Source organism: Candidozyma duobushaemuli (genome assembly GCF_002926085.2).
Source record: "Candidozyma duobushaemuli strain B09383 chromosome Unknown E_B09383, whole genome shotgun sequence".
In the NCBI taxonomy this organism is placed as follows: domain Eukaryota; kingdom Fungi; phylum Ascomycota; class Pichiomycetes; order Serinales; family Metschnikowiaceae; genus Candidozyma; species Candidozyma duobushaemuli.
In genome coordinates this window covers 955,387-978,668 of record NW_020289900.1, presented here as the reverse complement: position 1 = coordinate 978,668, position 23,282 = coordinate 955,387, and the positions used below count along the sequence as shown (strand labels likewise).

Here is a 23,282-nt window from a genome sequence, read left to right as displayed (position 1 = left end):
TACTAGCTACAGCCGTGCCTAGGAGGAGTCCTCGCCCTCCGACATGGTTGTCTCTTCAATGTCTGTTTCGTCATTGTCCACGTTCTTCATGATACCTGATATTGGCGGAAGAACAGTATTGACCACCAGCGACGACCGCAGCGTGTGAGTGGAGTTGGTATTCTGACTTTGCTGCCGGCTGTGGCCCCTGCTGTCGGCGAGTTTCTGCGGCGACGAGAGCAGCATGAGTGAAAACACAGCGTCTTGTTCCGAGTCCTGCGGTGGGCTGTGCTTGTTGTTGAAGCCTACGTTGATTGGAGGAAGCCGGGGAGCCTCCTTATCCTTCTGCGGGCTGCCTTCAAGGCCAAGGAGAGACGAACGCCTGCGTTCACTGGAAAAGCTGCGCCGCTTCTCCTTTTGGCGGGAAAAGGCCGCCTGCAATGCACTTTGAGCACTGGCATCCGCCTCGGGAGATGGGATACGTACTCGGTCTCGTTTAAAGTCCGGCAGCTGCTGAAGCCTCTCGTGGGATTGGCTAGAGGGCGGAACAGGCAGCGCCTGGAGTGTCTGTAGGTTCAAGTTGGCTCTTTGCACCAGCAGGGGTGTGCTTTGGAGCCTGGGGCTCATTTTGAGCATCTTTGTGGGCAGCTCTCGCGTTGTGGTGAATGATTGGTCCAGAAAGTCAAGTTTTGTAGGGGCAATCTGGCTTTTGTCGTGACCTTTCACTTTGCCCAAGGCCGTGCTCAAGCGGGATTTGAGCTGAGACGAGATCTCGGCAAGCTCTTCCTTGTTAGGGCTCTGGTCGTCGTTGAATAGACGCTTGCCCGGACTGAAAAATTGCGGAGTTCTAAGCATCTTCAGTCGGTGAGGCGTGTCTTTGTCGTCGGAGTCGTAGCCGCCATTCTTGGGCGTCTTAAGCAAGTTGGCATCATTGGAGTTGAGTTTATAATCTGGGGATTTGAGCAAGCCCGAGCTGTCTCTCTTGAGCCCGGGACTGAAAGGTAGTTGGTCTCCTGGCTGCTCAGGGGTAGCTAGAAACGCCAGTAATCTCTTCTTGGGTTTGGCCGCCGGCGGCGTGGAAGGGACGTCCAACTTGACGGATTTAGCGATTTTGGGCAGCGAAACGGGCGTGCCAGCATTATGAGACGTCATTTCAAAATAATGTCGTTTGATGTGATATGATTATTGTGGTGTTGCGTTGAACAGCAACGATGGTGAATTAAATGTTCTTTAAGGGGATGCTTTTTAGTCGGGATCTCGGTATCTTCTCCAGCTTGGTTTAATCTATGGATGTAAGCCGGTTGTATTCTTATACGGCTCGATCTTGCTATTGTTCACCGTGGCACAAAGTTTCGGTAGCGCAGCAAGTCTTAATATAGCCTCGAGTGTATCAAGACAAAATTATACGAGGCAACGCCGAACAAATAAAAAAACCGTTTTCTCTCAAGTTCAGTAACTACACGTCGTGACGTGAAGCCGGTTGTTGTTTCAGCTCTTGTTTCGTATTCACTCTAGTGGAGCAAAGGCTGCTCCTTGGACACGAGGATCTAGAGTAGCAATTGTGGGGTAGAACAGGTTCGTGGACGGATTCTGAAAATCAGCCAAAAGGAGGTCCAACACGGAACAAGGTTTCTTATATATAAGCCTGGGGTCGAGACAAAGGCTGGCTGGTGAAGGGTGGGGAAGAATGTTTCAGGTGTTCACGGTGAATCACAACAAAAACATGGCTGGCGGGCGTGACGCGATGCACGTGACAAGTCAGGCACCACCTGCGATTGTTGGAGGGAGGGGCAGAATGACGTAATTCTGTTTTCTGTCTGCAGGAAATACAGGTACCTCTTATACGTCGCTCAACGCTTTTCCCCCACTTTTTTCTTGTTACGGTGGACCCTGAAACCACTTCTGGTGCATCGATAGCGGAAAACCCGAAAAGCGGTGTCGCATCACGTGATGCCAGTCACGTGAGCGCGCACGGGAACACCGGCACCTGACCCTACGTGCACACCAACATCAACACTTCAAAACAAACAATCTACTAACCTTTATGGCTGAAGTCAACACGCCGTCGGCGGCTCAGCTTCTCAAAAGGACGCAGCGGCTTTCCATGAGTGGTGCACGCAGGACCTCAACGCACCGTGTTTCTGGAAGCTTCGAGGCGCCCAGTAGAAGGAGATCAACCCTTCTAACTACACCTGCTACAAACAGACGCCAGAGTCTCTTCAGCAGCGTCATTGCCCCTGCATCGTCACAGCTGGCTACGCATTTATCTCATCAGCAGCACAGGAACCCTCCCGCAAAAGTAATTGACCTTCGGCCACTAAATGATAAGGCGTATCTAGAAATGCTCATGGGAGAGATCTACGATTTCTTGGTGGCTAACCGGTTTGAACTCGAGATGAATCACGCCGTCTCGAGACGAACGCTCCAGCTGCCTACCCAGAAAGAGTTTGTGTTGATGTTTCAGTTCTTATACCGCAAGATCGATCCTCATTTCACCTTCACAAAATCGCTAGAAACAGACGTGATCCTGGTCCTCCGCGCTTGGGAGTATCCTTATACCGAGCACTTGAGTCGAACGCATATCAGCTCTGTTGGCCAATCGTGGCCAAAATTCCTTGCAATGCTCTACTGGCTTATGAAGCTCAATTTGGCCCTTCTGGGTCTCACAGAGGATGACATGATCGCCAGCGATGATCCCTTCGATAGGCTATTCATCAGGTATACGCATCAGTGCTATGGTGCTTATATCGACCAGCAGGAAGACTATTCTGGATTTTACAAGGAACTAGAGACGGAATTTGACGAAATTAATGCAAAGACTGTGAGTGAGCAGGAGACGCGGTCTCAACGGTTGAAAGAACTTCTACAGCAACGTGAAGAGCTCAATGGGAAAGTCGCGGAGCTCAATGAGGCACATGCGAAATCTAGAGCATTAGAAAATGATCTCAAACAGTTCTCGGATTACATGAACAAAATGAGCGACCGCAAAGAAAAATGGGGAGACCTTCTCAAGCAGATGGAGGACGAGTTGACCAAGCTCCAGCAGCAGATCCTGGAGATGCAAGAAGAGAAGAAGAAATATGAGGACCAGCTCACGGCTAAGGGACTCTCTGCTACGGAAATCGACCAGCTGAACATCGAGAGAGACAGACTTTCCAAAGCAATCGAACGCACTACAAACAAATTAAAAGATACCCAACAGAACATTGCCGACCAGGAATACCAGCTTCGACTGAGCTGCGACAGTCTCATAAATCTTGTCAGCCAGTACAACTATTTGACTAGCAGAATACCCGTGCAAGAATATCTGTTTGAGCTAGCGGTGAAGCAAGACTTGGCTCAGACGGACCAAGAAATAAGCGCCGACGATGTCTTGACGAAAACTCTTCGGGACGAAAAAGTGAAGCTTCTACAATGCCGTTCAGCACTCACGCAAGAGCTTCGAAAGAAGCAAGAGGAGAAACTCAAGCTCCAAGAAGAAGTGGATCAGCTCCACGTCAGGATCTTCGAGCAGAACGAGTTTCTTGATGGCATCAAGGCCAAGTGCCGCAAAACCATGCAGCTCTATTCCGAGGCATACGATTTCATGATGACTGATAGCAAGACGTACTCAGCCAAGATTGAAAAGCTCGACCGAGACTTGCAGACGCTTCGTCTTCGAGTCAACACAGGCATCATCGAAGCCGAGAGTACCATCAAAAGTCTCCGCGTGAAGAAACAGGAAACCGAGTACCGCATCAAGGAAGAGAGGGAAAGCCTCCACCGGACGGTGCTGACCATAATAGACCAGGTGCTCGATTTCAAATACGCGATACAAGAGGGTCTCGACGAGCTCGACACGCTCGCTTTCCAGGAGCTCGAGGCCCAGGAGGACTAAATGGACATGACTATGTATATTGGGATGCTCTTAGAGCAGGAATGCAACGGATATATATACAAGAGGGCGTCACGCAGCTCAGAACTCGCCACGCAACCACTGCTGGACTCTCTTCTCTCTGTCTTGTCTAGCAAGCTTTCTTTTAGAGGACCAGGCTTCCTTGACGGTTTCCAACTCACTGAGCACCTTCTTCTGTCTATCTTTGCTGATACCGGTGATCACATTGACCTTGGTCTTATCGAGGTTGAATTTCTGTGCAAGTTTGGAAATAGTCCACTGGTTGGCGTCCTGCTGTCTCAATTTGAGTATTTCTCCCACCACTTCTGGGGTCAACAGGTAGTCCTTCAGTTTCTGGACACCGTATATGAGCGGCATATCCGCAAGCTCCTCCTCAGAGTAGACTTTCCATTTTCCCTCAAGGTACTTGAGACGAGGGTCGTTTTTGGGCAAGAACAACTGGGGTGTTTCTTTGTATGATGGGGCAGATGCTGGAGGGTTATATATGAGGCCGTCTTTTTTGACCGGTTTCAAGTTGAACGCTGATCTTTGCGCATTGAACTTATTTTTGGGCTGTGACTCGAAGGGGAGGCTCTTTAAAGAGTACCTGCGTGTTGCTGATCTGAGCATATTGGGTTGGTTTGATGAGCCTGGAGGTTTGTGTGGTGAAAAAAAAAAATCACCGGGTCGTGTGCGCACAGTATCAAGACTAGGTACCACCCGGATGGAATTTTGATATGGAGGGGAGGAGTTTGGGGGTTGGTTGGAAATTTGTTTTTGGATAGTTTCGGGAGATTAGGATGGCTGGTTGGATTTTGGAAATTGGGAGGTGAAGTTTTGTTGGTATTTTTGTGTACGGGGTGAGTAGAATACAAGAGGTTTCAATTTTTTGGACTACTATTGGGTTTTTTGTCAACACTTTATGACTGTCCAATTCAGTTGAATGGATGCAAGAGTTTTTAGTTTTTGACTTGAGAAAGTGCCTTAGTAGCTTCGATTCGTACCGCTTAAACACAAGTATGGACATATAGGTTAACCTGTGCCACCGGTGTCTAGATTGAAAGTAGCATTCAAAGTACTAAAACGCGGAATTTTTGGTGAAGATGAATCAGCTGTTTGATCTCTAGCTCTTTGTGGAATATTCATCCTCGAACAGCCTTTTCGCAGCCATTACTACTATCAACCGACGGCGGTGATGGTCAATTTTAATGTTCCGCAACCGCCAAAAACCAGTCTTGATTTTCTACATTGGGCCATGAACGTTGAAAATTGGGGGTTAGTTCACGGATCTAGACATTCCATGGTAACAAGATCGGTTTATACCAAAGTTGGTGCCATACAAACGGGACCAATGCTCTTCGTAGAAATACCTCTACAAAAGTCACCCTTACTCCTATTAAACAAAAAGACTCAGTAGAAGAGGACACAACCACAAACTGTGCAACAAAATATCGTGTAACAAGACAGGGAAACAGACCACAAAAAAAGAAGACACAAAAGTCAACACACAGAGGTCAGGATGTCCACAAAAACGTCAGATAGAAACGCCGCAAAATCAGCGTAAACACCCAAACAGCAACCGTTGAGCTCAAAGGCTGGGTGCAGCAATGTGGACTCCTTTCTGAGTGGCATCATCGGTAGACATAGAGACGGCCCTCCATTTTTCAAAGACTCGACAGCACAAGAACGCTCTTGAAACTATGCTAAAAAAAGGCACGATCCAGGCATTCTACATCTTCTTGCGGTGCAGCCGTTTCGGTACAGCCTTTTGGGAAGTCTTGGAGATCTCATCCATCGACTGGATCAGGCAACCGGGTAAGATCCACCCAACTGACTCCACGGCTCCCTCCATGGCTCCACAAAAATAAACAAATAATCCCCAGCCTGCCTGGACCACCAAAAACCATGAGGCATCACCAGACAACCACATCACCAGACCACCAAACGACACCAGTCTACATTCCCACAAACACACATCCGAAATCAACCCACCCTCCATTGAGCCGTGCGTCTACGTTACTTCCTCTGTATTTCCTCTCCTTTCTCTGATTTAAACTGAGCTTGGCTCGGTAGCTAAACACAATGGCAGGGTTTCTCGTCACGAGCTAATGACAGGCTGCGCTTCCAAGCCAGCGTGACTATGACCAAAGCCTTGAAAACACGACCACAGTGACCGCCGCAAGCCTACATTCTGACTTCAAGAAAAATGAACATGCGGTTGCGGAATTCCACATCTTACCACATTCTGCCACCAGTGGATTTGCCGTCAGCAGCAAGAATTTCGCTCCGTTTGCCAAAACCTTCCCCTTTTGAAGATATTGCGTTGTCTCAAAATCAGCAAGCCATTTACATGCAACTCTCCAGGTCACGGCCACTAGTGTTGACAAATTCCCAAATCAGGATGCGTAAACATACACGGGTGGAACAACCCCCTGGCCCCTCCCGACGCACTATATAGAAAAGTAGAAGAACACATCGATAATAAGAAGAACAGGCCAAAGGAAAAGGAACAGTATAGACATGTTCTTCATTCCCAGTAGGTCGGCTTTTCATGGTGGCTGCAAATGATCGCAGTCACATACGAGAACCGTGCATGGTGGACTATCACGTGCGGCGTTCTCACGGACAGAAGAGCGCCTATAGAAAACGACCATTTAAGCGGCCATGGTTACCAATCTGGTCTAGACTTGGAGGCTGCAGGAAGACGATGGACTCCAGTGCCATACAAAAGAGAGAGGGCGCGGCGGTTGTACGGCGGCGCCGCGTCGGCGTGCGTCGAGGCGCATCACCTATGCAGAACACCACCCATTGTACCGCGAAATGGTCCGCGAAAGCCACCCCATTTGGGGTAGGCCGCATACCTGTTCCATCGCCCTCATGCCAAATCAGGCAGGCCGCCGCACGGCACCACGCTGCATGCAAGAAATTTTCGCACCGCTTCTGTCTCTCAAAAGTCTCTCAAGCCGGAAAACAATCTCAATCCTGTGATGTGCATCGCCAATGCTCCACCACCGTTTCATGTAGAACTTTTTTTTTTTAATCCTCCTTCTTCCTCATCCTAACCCTAGTCACTCTTTACCCAATGGTCGCTTTTAACCCAGTCGTTCTTTTGGCCATCGCCGCCTCTGCTGCGGCAGCAGGTCCAACCATTTCCACCTCCACCATCACCGTCACCACCACCGTTTTGGACCCATGGGAGTCCTCCTCGCTCATTTCCGCCTCCAAGGCCTCCGTCGCCTCCGAAGCCTCTGTTGCCCTGGAGCTTTCCGTGTCTTCTGAGGCTTCTGCTGCTTCCAAGGCTTCTGCTGCTTCTGAGGCCTCGGTTGCTTCTGAGGCCTCGGTTGCTTCTGAAGCTTCTGCTGCTTCTGAAGCTTCGGTTGCTTCGAAGGCTGCTGCTGTTTCTGAAGCTTCCGCTGCCTCTGAAGCTTCTGCTGCCTCTGAGGCTTCCGCTGCCTCTGAAGCTTCTGCTGCCTCTGAGGCTTCCGCTGCCTCTAAAGCTTCCGCTGCCTCTAAAGCTTCCGCTGCCTCTAAGGCTTCCGCTGCTTCTGAGGCTTCCGTGGCTTCTGTCGCTTCCGTCGAATCGGCTGCTTCTGCCTCTGAGGCTTCTGCTTCCAAGGCTGCTGCCTTGACTGCTTACCAAGGTGTGGTTGCTGTGGCTTCCTCCAACGTCTCCAACACCACCACCTCGCCAGCCGCCGCCACTTCCGCTCCTTACGCCAACACCACCACTCCTTTGTACACAAACACCACCAACTCCACCTCCAGCTTGCACAAGACGTCGTCCAAGACCAGCGGAAGCTCCACCACTTCTGGTTCTTCCGGTTCTGGTTCTTCCGGCTCGGCCACCTCGGGCTCTGCCACCTCCTCCGGTGCTTCTTCTACAAGCAACGGGGCTGCTGCTTTGGGTGTCGGTCTCGGTATGCTTGGTGCTGTTGCTGTGCACTTGTTGTAGGCGGGTGATTTTTGACTTTCTTTTTCGCTGCTTAGGGTGCTTCGGCGCCGCTTCTTATACCCGGCTCCGGCCGTTAATGTTGTTAAATACTATGTTAGAGATGTAGCTGCGATGTAGGTGCCCTGAGCCAAACCCATTTCACGTTTCTACTATTGACGAATTCATTCATTCCGGAGTACAGTTGTGCTTTGGTATCCTCCGAATTGTCCTTTCTTTGATTCCTCCGGCTATTAGAAAGGTCCTTTCTATTGTTGGTTTCAAGGGTGATAGAAACTGGTCTCCGTATGCTTTGGCGTACTGCAATTACCGCCAGAAGCATTCATGGCGAGTTGGCTCTTTTGTGTCTTTTGGTTTTCTACGATTGTCCGTTTCAATTTATAGACGTGGGATCCAACTTCCAGGGCACGAGGACTCCAATATTCCGGATGTGCTCCTGATTTCAGACAGATCAAGCATTTCCGATGAAGAATTGACACTTATTGTCAGAAATCCTAACCTATACACCAAGCAAATTTTGGCAAAAGCTCGCCATCTTTTCCCACACAATCTTTAGCTCTTGCTGGAAGGTAGAATGTTGGCAGCCCAGAACAACATACACAAAGCTATTGGTCTCATGCAATCATTCACTGACGATCCTGAGACGTAGATAAATATGGAGCAAGTCGAAGCACTCCTTACGTTTGATAGAGCTCTGCTTTACGCATTTGTTCACAACTATGAGAACGCTGCAAGAGACTTCCTTAGACTACTTGAGATCAATTCGTGGTCTTTGGCTGTATACTTATTTTTCGCTGGATCATGCTACTTGGAACAGTGGAGGGATGCTCGATGAAAACGTGATTCTAAAGGTGCCTAAATTTTTCTCTTTTCCAAGGCGTCCTTAACGTTCAAGGAAGTCATTATTGTACGGTGTTTTGGGCCAATTTGAGCAAGTCGTTGTAGTTCATGCTTTGGCTGCGAATCGTGGTACTGCCTTGGAAAGAAATCCATTGACGCCTGGAAAACTGAGGTTCAAACGGGCAGCCACAACTTCAATCTCATTGTTCAGCTCAAGAACTTCAAGGAGTGGCCCGTGGTTGTCCTACAGGCTCCTCGATAGCAAGTATGTACATATCTGGGGACGACTTAGTTCACAGGTGTGGTCAGTGATGCTAGTCTGGAAGCTGATAAGATGGGTTTTTCTATACGTAAAATTAAATAGGGTTTTCCATTTAATCAGATGAATTTAACAAAAGAGAAAAAAAAAAAAAAAAGATCTGAGTATTGCCACCGTATGGAGATCCACCTAGGTGGAGCCCATCCAGAGTGGGGATTTTCTTCTGTAAATCTTGGGATACTCGCCTTCAATGTTATCCGTCGGGATTGTTCCATGGAGTCTTTGACTTCCGGTGAATGCTTGTACCCTTATAGGATTTCCAGTAGAAGCAAATTCATCGAGGTTTTTGGTCACTTTGAAACACTGCTTAGTGATGCCCGACTTCAATCTGCTTCACAAAAGTCGCTCTTCAAAGTATCTATCTACCTGTTTAACAAGAACTTGATGAAGTGGAAGTAACTAAAACCTATAGCTCTGAACTTATACCAGCGTAGAACTGGTCAATTAAGATTGGGTGCAAATACGGCTGAGGCTCTGCCGTGCCCATCAGGCCAAGTCTTATATGCTCCATGAAAGAATGGACTGAAAATTCCACTTCACACTTGCTGGGATTGTGAGACGTTGGTTTAGTCACCAATGAATGAATGCTTTGTTACTGATACCCAATACATCCTATGGGAGTAGGTTCACTGGCAGCAATCTCGATAAATAATAAATACCCTGCTTTGTGATGCCCTACTGCGTTGTATTCTAAGAGAGGCTCGAAGAAGGCCCTACAATGTATCCATATACCTCTTTAATGAGGTATCTCACAAGAATGAAATTATTCAACAAACCCCAAGCAATTGAAACCTGAATGTCTGACGAAAAGGACCTCATATCGGATCCTGCAATTATCTCGACTTCTCCAAGAGATCAATTAGAAATCCACATCGAATCTCATCTCTTTCTGTAAACCCTAATAAAGTCACTTCCACTAGCAAGGAACTTGGGACTTGAAAATCCTAAAACACCCCGAACTGGTCAACACATTATCCACGGATAAGAAGAATATCTGACTCTTTTCACCAAAAGCTGCCAAACCAGGCCCTTTGAAGCTTCTCGGTTTTGAGCCTACCCAAACCTAAAATACTACTACTTGTATCGATCTTTCATGACATCACCTTGGTTGCCTCGAAGCTATTACTTAACCATCCACTTAGCTTTTATCTAGTCTGCGGAGAAGAATTTATACTTCTCGTAAAGGTGCACTAAAAGAGCTTCTCGTAAAGCTTCTTAAACCTTATACTTAATCTGGCCTCACACTTGCAGGAAGCCCGGATCTACAGTTCATCTGTTGAAATCGTCAATTATCGTGAATGTTTATGTTCCTTCTATTGGGACCGTTCTGGTTGCCCACCACAAATTCCAATTCAGCAGCCTCCAATGGAATGTGACTATATGGGGTTTTTTCCCCATCTCTCCTCTAGCCTTGTGCACCTTCTATCAGAGCCTCCGCCCGTTGATATCCTTCAAGTAGCTGTCCTTTTCTAGAACGTAGTACTCCATGTTGGTGAGCCCTTGCGGCACCTTGGGCGGCACTGGTGGCTTGTTCATCTCACCCTCGTTCTCATCATTCACCCGCTGGAACACAGAGGGCAGAAACCGCTTATCCGACAGCCACTGGCCAGCACCCAAGTACCCACTTTGCTCAGTATTGTACTCGGTATTCACATTCTTGTTGGTCACATTGCCGTTTTGCAACCGGAAGCTTTTGGCCAAATGCTCGGACGGGGTAGGCGCATAGAACTTCGGGTCGATCTCGTTGGGATTCATGCGGTGTTCCTTGTTTTCACGAGGCTGTTTGTGGGTAAGCGGACGCACGGGCAGGCCCATCTGGTACACCTGCGTGGGCATCTCGTCGTCATCAAGCCCCATAGTTTCGGCGGAAAACGGAACCAGGGTGTTGCTGAGGTTGAGTTTTTCGAATTCCGGCACTGCCGAGGTCAGACCTGGCGGTGGTTTACGGCCCGCTCTCTTTGGGCTTGTTTTAGCAGAGTGTGGCGGTGGAGGTGGTGGCGGAGAGTCGTCAGTCCTATCGATCTCGTCGTCGCTGGATACTACCCTATCACGCTGCTCGTAGCTCTGAAGCGGAGGCACAGTCGAGGGCTCATCAAGAACTTGCAGTTTCTGCTTTTCGTGGGTAAAGAGGTTGCGGAGAGGCTCCTTGGACTGGAACCGTTCTCGGAGCTTCTTGAAGCGGCCTTCTTTCTTCGGACTGCCATTGACAAACACCTCTTCGCCCGGATCAGACGCTCTGGAGCCACCAAAGTCGGCAGCCTTTTGCTCGAAAACCTCGCCCACGGTTCTCCGCTGCACGGGGTCCAGTCTGGTGAACTCGTCTGGCATTGCCGGTAGTTCCTTGTCCAAAGTAGGCGAGGGCACCTTAGGAGGAAGCAACGGAGCACTAGGATAAAACGTAATTTCCAAATAGATCCTGCCCGCGTCTCTGCCGCTCGATTTGAGGCCGTACCAGCCGTCCAAGATGTACTTTCCATCGTTGAAATGAGCCTGATCCTGGAAAACAGCAGCACAGTCGATCTCTGTATCGCCAATCGGCGTTGGGTCGTTTTTCGTTTCGTCAAGAACGTCCAACTTCAAAAGCGGTCTCCTGTCTCGGGTCAACTGGAACCGTATCTCTTGAGTCCATTCTGGAGTCTGGCCTGCTCGGAAAGCTGCGGTTGTTTTCTTTGCCTCAGTGCCAATTCTCATTAGAACATAAGGGCTCTGTTTGTCGAGTTTCCGGCGGTTCGGAAGGTGTTTGGCCCGGCATACTATGATGATCAATGTCCCGTCGGCGGTTTCGGGCCCATTCATGGTGAGTAGTTGATGTTGATAATGTTTGTTTACTTCGCGATCAGATCGAGAGAGGTAAGCGATGCAGCGAGGTGGGTGAGGAAGTTGGGTGTTTTGGTTCTTGAATTTTTAAACTTTAAAAGAGTTCAGGGAAATTGGAGAAATTTGATTTCTTTGGTGGTTGGGTTGTGAGATTTGGATGACTTTTGGCTATTATGGCTGAGTAGGTCAAACATGCTAGGCAGTGCGGCTAAATCAGGACTCATTTTAGGGTGCACCAGATGACCCGGTGAGTGATGATGATTTTCGATTTTAAAAAGATTTGGATGATTGATCTGTTCAAAAATAGAACACGATCTGAATATCGTGAAACCGAACTAGGGAAAATGGAGTGAACGTTGGCAATGTGGGGCAGTTAACATGGCTGTGTTGGCTGCTAAAGTGGAATACATGGTGGTACCGGAACCGGGATCTGGACATTTTTGGAAATTGACAAATTGAGGGTCCTTCAATTGACTGTTATTATCAATTTCATGAGCTGAAGTGGAATTGTATGTCCATCAATAGTACAATGCACTAAACACAGTAAAACGGCTGAACAGTACAAACGACATTGCAATGCAATATTATTCTCATCGAGCTCTTTCTTCATGAATTCCATGCATGGAACAGCGACATTGAAAATCTGGATGGCAGATCACACAATACCATGTCCTCTCATTATAAGCATGCTCCATGCCATACGAAACTGCAATTTCCGAACAATCCAGAACTTTCTCCATAAATAGCAACTTAAAATGACAGAAATTCAATTAAAGCGGAGTGTGCATCCGCTGCTTCCAAATGTCTTGGCCCGCTGATATTGCTCCCCTGATGCAACACCCTTGAAAATCACAAATGATCGTCAGATTGTGCTTTCTTGACTTTCACATCAACCATCATGACGCAACTCATACGTAACAGGGGCAAACCAACCCCAAAGCTTAATCACGGCGGAACTTCCATCTCAGGAAATGGACTCCGAGAAGTGCAATGCATTGGCTGGTTTTCTTAATTTCTCCAAATCTTCCCCAGCACAGCCCCTTGATAATGCCTTTTTACGTCACAGCAGCTCCAGGCAATCAGGCTTTCTTTGCTGCAGGGAATTTGGAGATGCGGCGGATCTACCAAGATGAATACACAATACACATCAGGAGCTTAATTTGCGGCTACGTGATCTTCATTACATATGAGGCTTGAAAAGGGTCCTCCAAAGGGGAAGAGCTTATCGGAAATCGTCCGAGGAAGAAGTAGCAATGTGGAGTCAGCCGTGACTCGTGAAGCTTCAAAGAGGGCTGTTTACCACTTCCTTCTATTTTAACTGATACCTCTTTATTAGAGTAAAATAATTATTTTTCCATAGAAACGACCTCCAGTATGACCTTCATAACGTGATTGGAAAAACTTATTTCTAAGGCACCTAGAGCACGATAAGCGAACACATCAAAAGCAAAGTCACGTAGACCAAGGCTGGGTTAAACTTCACGGACGTTCCATCGTTAGCAATGGCAGCTCCTTCGTTGATTCCACAGTAAAAAGCGTCATTCATGACATTTCCCCAGCTCAGGGTTTGCACCACAAAATTGCCTTTACCACAGGGAATGTAGTACGCTCCGTCAGAAAGGGTGATAGATTCACGGACACTGGTTGGAACGTTGACCATCTTTGATGAAATCTTCTAATTAGTAGGATAATGATTTCGTAGACGAAATATCGTCGAATTTATCATGGTTACACATGCGATGTCCGGAGACCAGCTTGTAGAATGCACCAATAGCCTGAGACCGCTCATAACCACAAGTTGGTTTTTGGGGTGCTCAAAGTAGTAAGACAAAGAGGCCTTTATTGTTAATTCAGGTGGATCTGGCTGCAGCGGTTATGACTTGACAGAAGTGTCAATTAAAAGCGGCCACAGTTGAAAATGAGGGTTCTTGCTGTGATGTCATTGGTGGAGGTGGAGCTGGTTGGCAGTTACACTTATGGTGAGTATTCCATATCGCTTAAATCTAGATGAACGTTGATTCGGATTGATACCGGGTTTCGGTTGATGAACTCTGACTAGTAGGCTCACCGGTTATGTTCACAAGATCGGCGAAAAAGTATCAGTTGAAGCATACAATTCACATGAAGTCGACTTTTTTGAACAAGATGCTTGAAAAATGTATTGGAGCAAGCAAATTCCAGGCCAGTTTTGGTAGCTTAGACTTTGTAAGGTCATTGGCACCTACACCTATTCAGACTTAAACGAAAAACTAAACGATGGTTGAAATTCGATCGACGAAGAGACGAACCAAATAAAAAGTCTTGTCGATTCCTCTCAATTTTGTTCAAGTCTGAAAAGTTGTGTCCATACGTGTAATCTGTTCTTGAGGCTTATCTGCCGATGATGACAATACACCAAACTTAAATCTGTGGCGGCCTCTTGCTCGTCAAATCAGGGCTTTGAGGGGGATTTGATGAATTGCATTGTCATCCCCAAAAACAATTTCATAACTCAACCGTCACAAGATGGTAACTCCTAAGCTGCGATGAGAGATATCACCAACAGCAAAGCAACATAGAGTGCTATTTGATTGAACTTAACCGATGAAGTGTCATTTTAGCTCCTTCATCAGCAATTGCAGCTCCTTCGATGATACCACGGAGGTAGGCGTCGTTGTTTGAACCCCCTGGAAAGTCATTGGAAGATAAGTCACCAGAGGACCACAAGAAACATAAACGGTACCCAGTTCCAGTCTGATACTGGCTCGGACACTTGTTGGTACACCAATAGTAATTTCAGACACCATTTTTGGAGAAGTGAAGCGAAAGTTAGTAGCGGAGACTTTTGGTGATTAACCTCAGAGAGAGAAGAGAACTACTTTTGATGTATTTAACGAGTGGAACCAAATGAACTTGCCAGTATCCATTGTTCTTTGGCGTCTAAACCCGCAGCACGTTGGTCTTGACTATTCAAAGGGATGAAAATTTTTGTCAAGCTGTAAGCGAGATGCATTCTCTCGATGGATGCATTTTTGATAGTGGACTTAGCACATGAAGTAGCCATCATTAATCACAGTCCAAATGTAAAATAGTCAGTTTTCATTATTGAAGTTGGACATAGGATTGCACCTGTCGTGAGCGAAAGATTCAAAGTCCCCATCAGAAGTACAAACCTTGAGCCTCTCTAACACGTCCCCGGATCACCAATTCGCTTCAATAAGGCAATTGCCCTCCTCTTATTATTTTCAAACAATCTAGTTTTATTCTATCACCCAAGAATATTCCTGCCATCAAGTCCACCATGCAGAGTTATTCCAAGCGAGGACAATCGGAATAATGAAATATTTCTACGAGCGCCAAGCCGTGCAAGACAATGGGTCGCAAAATCGCTACCACGGACTTCAAATAAGGTTAGTACGGCTGAGTGTATTTTGAAAGAACGGACAGAATATGGGGTATCGTGAAGGCTATTGCAGGTGATTTCCTGGGCTACATAACCAGTTTGAAGCAATTAACTTTCAGCCGTGTGGGGACGTGGATGTGTGTATTGTCATGCAAATGGAGACCCAGCGATGCTATGCGATGGGGTCAAAGAAATTCTGGAGCTTTGTGTTACGGAAAACACGCATGCCCATGGTGGAGCCCTTATTGAAGTCGTAATGTAGACGGGCCTGTGCAAATTCATTGTCGACGCGAGGCATCAACGATTTGGAAAAGATTGTATAGGAGGCAATGGCGTAAAGGAGACCGATGAAAAGGTCTATGCGCCAGTGGTGGTCCAAGTAGATGGTAGCCCACCATTGGCAGAACACAAAGGCGAAGAGAAGCACCTTGGCGAACACCCAGCGGGAATAATAGCAGACAAAGAAAAAGCAAAGGACCGCCATAGCCGAGTGCAAGGAAGGCACAGCACCAAACACAATAGGAGACTTGTGGAAACCGTCGTTGACGAGGTGAGTACCAATGGAGAATTTGGCTCTGGTCAAGCCTGCGGCGTAGCCCAAGGTATCGTAGTCAGCAGGAGCATCGTCGCCAAACTTGTGGATGAACCAAGGAGGAGCATTAGGAAATACGAGGTGTGTGAGCACACCAGCAATGTTTTGTGCACCGAGGGCAAAGCCAAAACACTTGAGGGCACCGGGAGCATGGAACACGTAGAGCCAGATGGCGGTGAAAAGCGGCACACAGAAGTGGCCAATGACGTAGCTGAACCAGGCCAACACGTCCTTGGGCTCGGTGATAGGGGTCGCTAAGGAGGTGTCTAAATTTAGGAGGAGCCAAGAGGCGCCCAAAAGCGCCGGCGGAGCGGCCAGCCAGCAGTTGTAAGGACGGTAGTTGGAGTCGGCGTGACGCTCAAGGCGCCTGTTGATGGCGGTGGCGTTGTTGACGGCGTCCTGCTGGGTCATTCTAGGAAGGAAAGGAAAGGGGCCGAACCTGCTGTGGTCCTGGAAGTCAGGGGGTACAAAAGCCGCTGGTGTTTTGGGGGACTCGTAGTCAATCATCTCAAAGTCCTCGTCGGAGAACAGCGTCAGCAGGGCGGACGAATGGCTCGCCAAGGAGTAGTCGTCGACCTTCTCCGCCTTCTCCTGGTACACCCTGTTGTACAAAAGCCACGCTCCCACTGTGGTGGCCACCAAAGACGCCAAAGACGACAAGGGTTTGTCCCAAACTTCAAACATGGCGACTTCAACATGGTGGGCCAACGAGACGTGGATGGGAGGACGGATCTCCTTGGGAATCAAGCCTGCGTTCTTGAATATCAAAAGCCAGATAAATACGGGGCTGAAGTTGACAAAGAAGTTGAGCGGTAAAGTAAAGACGGAGCGTTCGTTAAGCCCCAGCCAGAACACACGCACGAGGAACTGGAGCACCACCACAAAGGGCGCTAGCAAAGCTAGCAGCGCACGCCTTAGCTGTGGAATCATGTATTAAGGAAGAAAAAAAAAGTTCTTGTTTTTCTCAACTCGTGTGATGCCGGAGCCTTAATATAGCGGTCAAGCCGTGGTCTAACGCACCCTGCAGCGAGATGCCGGAGCGCTGTTTGTATGCAACTGGGCTGTTTTGACAAGCTGGGGTCTCGGGAATTCGGGGTGAAGAAACCGCCGTTGGAGGGCGTAGAGGAAACGGAAGGGGTTGTGTGGGGCGGGTTTTTCCGGGTTTTCGGAAATTGTGATTCTTTTCCAAATTTGAAAAAAAGTGTACCCGTTCAATGGAACTTGGGGTGGATGCACGGCGTTCTCCTGCGTCAGCTGACAGGACTGTTACTGGCTGGCATATTCACGGTCGTTTTTTTCAGGATAAGGCGGTTTGATAAGAGGAGTGGCAAAGGGGACGTTTTGAGGGTTTTTCAAAGGGCTTTTCAAAAAATTTGAGTTTTCTGATTTACGAGAATTGCAGTGTGCTACTCAGAGCACGGCTTAGCACAGTGCCTTCATAAGCCCAGATACCCCAGCTTAAGCCTGTGGCCGATGGGCAGATGGCAATCCAAATGTATTTTGATTAGAGTTTTGGAAGTGGGTTTCTTATAGTAGGCCGCAACTTTCGAAGTGCATTCACTTTTGCATTAGACTATCGCAAGATCAAAACGGCAAGCCACCACCTCCCAAAAGCCAAACACATGCTGATTTTCTCCATATCTTCTCATATTTTCTTCCTTCTCTTCACAAAACCTCGCTTTCAGAGCCTCACGGCGCTGGCGGCCATTGTTCATCCAGAACGTAAATTCACATTGCAGGGCTCCAAGCCACACATTTCGTCTACTTCCGGGATCTCGACGTCACTGGACTCAAACGTGGCGTAACGTGCGTTGCTCACGGAAATGACGGTGTTCTTCTTTGCGTCTCCGTCCTGCTTCATGCGGTTATGCTGGACCTAGAAGCCCGTTCCGGGCCTCCAGAAGCGTCTTGGTTGCCATTGAATTAGCATGTTATTCGTAGTTCCACGAGCAGACCCGCCCATTCCGTAGAGCACATGCAATTGAGCTTCGGAAGATTCTGACATTTCTTTGTCGCCATAGACCATTGGCCAACAGCGTGGCACAACCTTCTCCTATCGTGTACTCGCTTGGCCAATTTGACGCACGGCGGTTGAGAGGTGAACGGGACTTTTTATGTTCCGTGATTTCTCAAAAAGTGCTTCTGTGATGCATCCGGAAGATTGGAGGACAGTCGGAGAGTGTGGGAAGTTCTCTGTGAAGCCCAAAGAGTTTTCTTTTTTCTTATCGTTGTAACAGCCGTGCTACACGTTGAGCCAGGAATCGATTCTTTTTTTTTTTTATTTACCAATCCACATAACAGCCCTTGCAGCAGTGCAAGCCACGAAGCTCAACACGTACAACTGACCTGACGGTCTCGTGAATTGAAATCATCAAGATCTTACTGTTGGGAGATATTGTTTCTATTCTAACAAAGAGATATCAGAAAAGTTAAAAGACACCACCTCCCCAAACAAAATCCATGCTGCCTCTTCCATGTGTGGATGCCTCGAGGGATTTTCCAAAATTGCGCTTTGAAAGTTCAAGCTTCAAGAGTGCTCTTCACGATGCTTTAGCCGTGGACACCGCAATGATCTAAAAAGACTAAAAACCAGGGGCTTGCCGAAGCTTCCTGCGAAATAAACTTTCCAAACATCTCTGCAAAAATCCACCCCTAGCCCCATAACCGAAAGACGGGGCTAGATCTCAGCGCCACCGCTTTCTATGCTTTGTGTAACACCCGAGAATCCGGATGTGCCGTTCCGAAGCTCCGTATCATAGCAATTCGGAAGTGATGCCTGGAACAGAAATAAGGTTTAGGCTTTGAGGTGGGACATGCCTTTGGTCAGATCTGCTCATGTAAGGCTGGAAATTCTACAATGTGTTTGTTTTGGAAAGCACGAGGCACGTCTTTAGCCATGCTACTTGATGGCTTAATGGGTGCATTAGGACCCTGCTAGGTGTATTTTGGTGAGCGAGGGGAGGCTCCTTTTTTAGTTTTAAAAATGAATTGAAGGGGTTTAGAACTTTTTACTTAATTAATCAGGAGAATAAGCCTCCGCTGAAGGTCCATGGTTCTAGAGGTTCGATCCTGCTCTCAACTGCCTCTATGCTATAAGCACAAAGTGAAGCCAAATTCTATAAACCGCCATCTGATGGACTCTGGCCGCTTCAAAGACCCAACCACACAAAACAAAAGAGCCATAGGTGAATCTAGCCGCTTGGATTCAAAGTATGCTTATGGCGTTGTCCACGTGATGTATCACGTGCCACACGTGCCAAGTCACGCGTAGGTCTCAAAAAACTGCTACTTTCGAAGCCCTACTCCATCGTCACCCTATATGTCCTTCAGAAAGCAGTCCTCAGGCAGGATGCTCTTGCCCTTTGGGCTTGACTATTCCGACATTTTGTCGCAGGGTGAGACTACAGAAAAACCAGTCTTGGAGCTTCCTGTGCATGGCCCTTTGTCCCAATACGAAGAAGACGTTGCAAAACAGTCTTTAGCATTTGCCCGTCTTTTGTATGACGGCCCATTTTATACTGGAGCTCCAGAGCAAAAAGGCACGGAGCTGGAGCCCATACAGCGCTACTCAGACCGTTTCAAAAAACGCAAGAAGGTCTCCAGATCGATCGATGAGTATCCCTACCAGCTAGAGTTTTTCCCTGAGGAGCTCTACTCGGTGATGGGCATCTCCAAGCTGAAGAAGAAGTTGCTTCTATCGAAGTACAAGAAGGATGGCGGGCTCAAACAGCTCAATGTATCTGAAAAGGACGACTCCGCAGAGTCGATGCTTGAAAAACTCAAGAGTCTAGCTGAGGATCTAGATGCCGATCCGGCTCCACAGAACGAGCAGGATGAGGTGGAAGAGGAGGATCACGATGACGAGTACGAGGAGGACGATGACGACGACTATAACGCCGAGAAGTACTTCGACGGTGGAGACGATGATCTAGGGGATGATGGCGACGATGAGGCCGCCTTTTAACAGCATTAGCATTATAGAATATATTTACTGGAACGGAGATGTATAACAGCATTAGCGTTATAGATAATATTTACTGGAACGGAGATGTAGGGATCATCTAGAGGTCCATTATCGGGAGGTGTTGTGGATAGTCTTGAGGTTCATGGATCGATCTACATTCTCATGAACCTAGTAGTCCACATAGTCAAATAACAGCTTTTCTGATATTTTATAAGCTCTCAGGCTATCAAACTTCTCCATCGACTAAATGAGTCTCATCTATCATCATGCGATTATGCTATATATTAAAGGTAACCATCGTCAAGTTGTTTCTGGCGCCGTCCACCTTGCCCAACCAACGTCCAAACTTGTGTTCTTTACTGGTGGCAACGTACAACGTCACCAACTTGTCCTGCTGAAGCTCGGCACTGTCAATGCCCACAACCACTCCCTTCACGTTTCCAATCACTCCCATGAGTGTGAACCGCTTGAACCTCTCCTTGTCAATTCTCCAGAGCCTTAGCTCGCCGTCGTAGGATCCGGTAACAAAGAAGTCACTGTATGGAACGGAATGGATGGCGGTGATCCAGTATGGCTGTCTTTCAGGCACCTGAAGTTGTGCTACATCTTGAGCGGCCTCGGCACTGGCCTGCGAGGGCTTGAATTGCGGTAAAAGCCCGTGTCCAAGACGTTGTGTGAATAAAGCTTTCTTTTTTCCAAGCGACCAAAGGGCGATGTTGCCGTTATCGGCACCGGTGATGAAATGCGATTCGTCCACCATGGAACACACTTCAAGAGAACCTTCCATGTGGTACGGCTCATCAGCATCCTTTTCGTCGTCTTTCTTTCTCTTCTTGTCCAAAGAGTCACCACCACGGAAGGTCAAGCGCAGCTCCTCGGCGATCTTCCAGAACATGGCTGTTTTGTCTCTGGAACCAACAGATACACATGTTTCACGAGCCAATGCGCTGATGTCGGTGATGTTGTCCTGGTGCCCGTACAAGATTTCTAGCTGCGCCTGCTGGGCGATCGAAAACGTCCTGATTCGAAGATCGGCACAAGCAGCGAAAAGCTGATCGCTAGTTCTTCTGAAAGTGATGGCATTCACTGCAGCCCGGGTATCAATGACACGCAAGCACGTGAGGTTCTCCAGCGACCACACTATAAGCCTGGCATCGCTGCCACCGGTGACAACGTACTTGCCGTCTGGCGAAGCTGCAACACAGTTGATCTGGTCACAGTGGTGGATTTTTTTGGACGAGAACTTCAAGCCTCCTTTGGTGTGCCTCACTCTCTGCGGCTTCTTTCCCGCCACGTTCCACTTGATGAGCTCCATGTCCTTGGAGACGGTGTATGCAAAAGGGTGTCTGACAGCCACGGCGGTGAGGTTCTTGGATCCCACTCTGGCGGTGCTTCTGGCAGCGTCCGTTAGCTGCTTTTCGATTTTTTCGGCTATGTGCTTGAATGCGTGACCTTTGCCCTCGGCAGCATCCTCCTGAAGCCTTCTGGCCAAGATATCGTCGTCCAAGTCCTGGGCATCGTATTCGTCTCCAGCCAACTCTTGTTCTTTGAGATTTTCCAAGTACTGTTTGGCCAAACGTCTTCTCTTTTCCGCTGCCGTCTCGGTGGCGAATTCCTCGTCAGAATCGAGTTCACGTTCTTCTGCTGGCGCTGTTTCTTCTTCACTGGACATGTCTGCTGGATCCACATCGGAGTCACTTGAGATCTCCAGATCGTGGTCGGGCTTGCGGGCGGCGGGCCGCTGCTTTTTCACCGTGGAGCTCGGCTTCGCCTGCCTTTTTCTCTTTTTCGATGGATCTGATAGAAAGGGGTCTCCGGCCATGATGGTGTAGTAGGAGTGGTTTTTTTGGTGAAGCATCTCATCGCAGTGATGGTGGTCACGTGCACCACCCGAAGATGGCCTTAAAAGCTGCAAAACCATTTCGAATTTTTGGAGTTGTTTGGTGTGTTTGGTGAGAAGGGGTGTTTTTTGAGTAGTCTGTTGTGTTTGATCTGCTGGTGGAGGGGGTGGGTCATCGACATGTTGATGCTAAGGAATCGCAGCACTGAGAGAGCCTCTAGAGAACAGAAGATGACACAATAAAATTTAGCTCAAAAAAGGCACTTTCAGAGAATTTAGTTATTGCAGAGGGTCTAATAATCTTACTCGTGTCTGGATTAGTAGTCTGAATTTACTTTACGCTTTCTGGTTGCTTGGGTCTGGGTTCTGTATCCCAACTGGATTGGGTGCAAAAACATCCACTACGCTCTCTCAAGGCAGAGATTGATGAAACTGGCTATTCCGTTGTATTTTCTCGAATCCTCAAAGATGAACAACTTTGTATTTCTCGAATTCTCGCCCAATTATTCACTCTATAGTACAGCGTTCTCGATCCAGATCTGATGTCGACATCTTGTTTTTCACCATCCACCTCATCCCCCAAACCCTCTACAACAATCCCACTCTACTGTTTGTCACCCTGTCACCAACAATGCAGTCGTCTTAACTATTGTCTCTAAATGCTATCCAGTTCCATTGTGAAGGACCTCGATCCTCCCCGATATGGTCCCTTTACTCCTCCAACAAATCCTCGATATCGTGGTCCTCGGCAGCGTCGTACGTGGACTGCTCGGCCGCCCGAAGCTGCTCAGCTGCCTCGTTGAGTACATGCTCCTGGCGCTTGACGTTTCTCCTGGTGGCCTTTCCCCAACCAAAGGTGGCTGCCTCATTGTCCAACAGCTCAAACTTTTCCGTGGCCTCGGCCTCCCTCTCACTCTTACGAGCCTCAGCCAAACGGTTGTCCTCTTCGATACGGCGAGCGATTTCCTTCGTCTTGGCCCAGTTCGTGTACCATGTTCTGAAAAAGAGATACACACAGACGATTATGATGAGACGGAAGTACTTCTTGAACTGCTCCTCGTCGACGTATTTGTAAATGAAGTTGAAAATGGGCTGCGGTTCGTCCATGGTGGTGTGTAGTATGCTGTGGAAGAATCGGTAGGAAAAGTTGCCGGTAGTTTTGTTCGCACTCCGCTGCGTCCACCTCTTGCCATCTAGGAAATGGACGATGAGGTCTGGGTATTTTTTGTCGTAGAAGGACCTGAATTCTTTGAAGCAGAAAACCAAGAAGGTGGGTGCTTGGTTATTTGTGGGGATTGCAAATGACCATCTGCCTTGGGGTGTAGGCCTATGCTGATACAGCGAGAAACGATAGGGCTGGAATCGTTGAGGTCATGGATCTGTGACATTTCATTGTAAGAATCGAGAATTGAATTATTCTTGCTTATGTTCAAGCAATTCATTGTTCGTATGGTTCTGGCTTCAACGGATGGCGCATGACGAGAATCGTGCCAAAGAAGGCTTCAGTTTGCAGCCATCAATAATCTCAAAGATCAGCCTTCAGGTTTTCATGGGAAATGAAGTTGTAGCTTTTTTGAAATTGCCTCCGTGGCTTTTCTGGAATTGAGGGACAGCGAGAGACTCGAAGCATTGGCGTGATCTGCCGTCCCTGAGATTTGATGATGGCTTAAACTGGGACACCAATAAGTAGTTCCGTAGCCCCTCCAAACAGAAAGAAAACTGGTCA

At 48.0% G+C, this 23,282-nt stretch overlaps 9 protein-coding genes across 9 annotated transcripts; 3 read left to right on the top strand and 6 right to left on the bottom strand. All coding sequences in view use genetic code 12, as the record gives it.

The window, feature by feature from the left end:
• Window positions 1-18: 18 nt before the first annotated feature.
• CXQ87_004663 (uncharacterized protein) lies at window positions 19-1,131 on the bottom strand (the record flags this gene model as incomplete). Its single annotated transcript, XM_025483099.1, has 1 exon — window positions 19-1,131. The coding sequence occupies one exon, from the start codon at window positions 1,129-1,131 to the stop codon at window positions 19-21; it is 1,113 nt and encodes a 370-aa protein (XP_025338042.1).
• Window positions 1,132-2,320: 1,189 nt separating this feature from the next.
• On the top strand, window positions 2,321-3,856 carry CXQ87_004662 (kinetochore-associated Ndc80 complex subunit; the record flags this gene model as incomplete). Its single annotated transcript, XM_025483098.1, has 1 exon — window positions 2,321-3,856. One exon carries the CDS (start codon window positions 2,321-2,323, stop codon window positions 3,854-3,856), a length of 1,536 nt encoding a protein of 511 aa, XP_025338041.1.
• A 78-nt stretch (window positions 3,857-3,934) lies between these two features.
• On the bottom strand, window positions 3,935-4,483 carry CXQ87_004661 (mitochondrial 54S ribosomal protein mL58; the record flags this gene model as incomplete). The annotated part of the gene is made up of 1 exon (XM_025483097.1): window positions 3,935-4,483. The coding sequence occupies one exon, from the start codon at window positions 4,481-4,483 to the stop codon at window positions 3,935-3,937; it is 549 nt and encodes a 182-aa protein (XP_025338040.1).
• A 2,452-nt stretch (window positions 4,484-6,935) lies between these two features.
• Window positions 6,936-7,805, top strand: PGA34 (Pga34p; the record flags this gene model as incomplete). Its single annotated transcript, XM_025483096.1, has 1 exon — window positions 6,936-7,805. The coding sequence occupies one exon, from the start codon at window positions 6,936-6,938 to the stop codon at window positions 7,803-7,805; it is 870 nt and encodes a 289-aa protein (XP_025338039.1).
• A 2,581-nt stretch (window positions 7,806-10,386) lies between these two features.
• Window positions 10,387-11,757, bottom strand: INN1 (Inn1p; the record flags this gene model as incomplete). The annotated part of the gene is made up of 1 exon (XM_025483095.1): window positions 10,387-11,757. The coding sequence occupies one exon, from the start codon at window positions 11,755-11,757 to the stop codon at window positions 10,387-10,389; it is 1,371 nt and encodes a 456-aa protein (XP_025338038.1).
• Window positions 11,758-15,332: 3,575 nt separating this feature from the next.
• On the bottom strand, window positions 15,333-16,682 carry IPT1 (inositolphosphotransferase; the record flags this gene model as incomplete). The annotated part of the gene is made up of 1 exon (XM_025483094.1): window positions 15,333-16,682. The coding sequence occupies one exon, from the start codon at window positions 16,680-16,682 to the stop codon at window positions 15,333-15,335; it is 1,350 nt and encodes a 449-aa protein (XP_025338037.1).
• Window positions 16,683-19,071: 2,389 nt separating this feature from the next.
• Window positions 19,072-19,716, top strand: RPC31 (DNA-directed RNA polymerase III subunit; the record flags this gene model as incomplete). The annotated part of the gene is made up of 1 exon (XM_025483093.1): window positions 19,072-19,716. One exon carries the CDS (start codon window positions 19,072-19,074, stop codon window positions 19,714-19,716), a length of 645 nt encoding a protein of 214 aa, XP_025338036.1.
• Window positions 19,717-19,993: 277 nt separating this feature from the next.
• RRP9 (Rrp9p) lies at window positions 19,994-21,538 on the bottom strand (the record flags this gene model as incomplete). The annotated part of the gene is made up of 1 exon (XM_025483092.1): window positions 19,994-21,538. The coding sequence occupies one exon, from the start codon at window positions 21,536-21,538 to the stop codon at window positions 19,994-19,996; it is 1,545 nt and encodes a 514-aa protein (XP_025338035.1).
• Window positions 21,539-22,267: 729 nt separating this feature from the next.
• CXQ87_004655 (uncharacterized protein) lies at window positions 22,268-22,663 on the bottom strand (the record flags this gene model as incomplete). Its single annotated transcript, XM_025483091.1, has 1 exon — window positions 22,268-22,663. The coding sequence occupies one exon, from the start codon at window positions 22,661-22,663 to the stop codon at window positions 22,268-22,270; it is 396 nt and encodes a 131-aa protein (XP_025338034.1).
• Window positions 22,664-23,282: the final 619 nt, after the last annotated feature.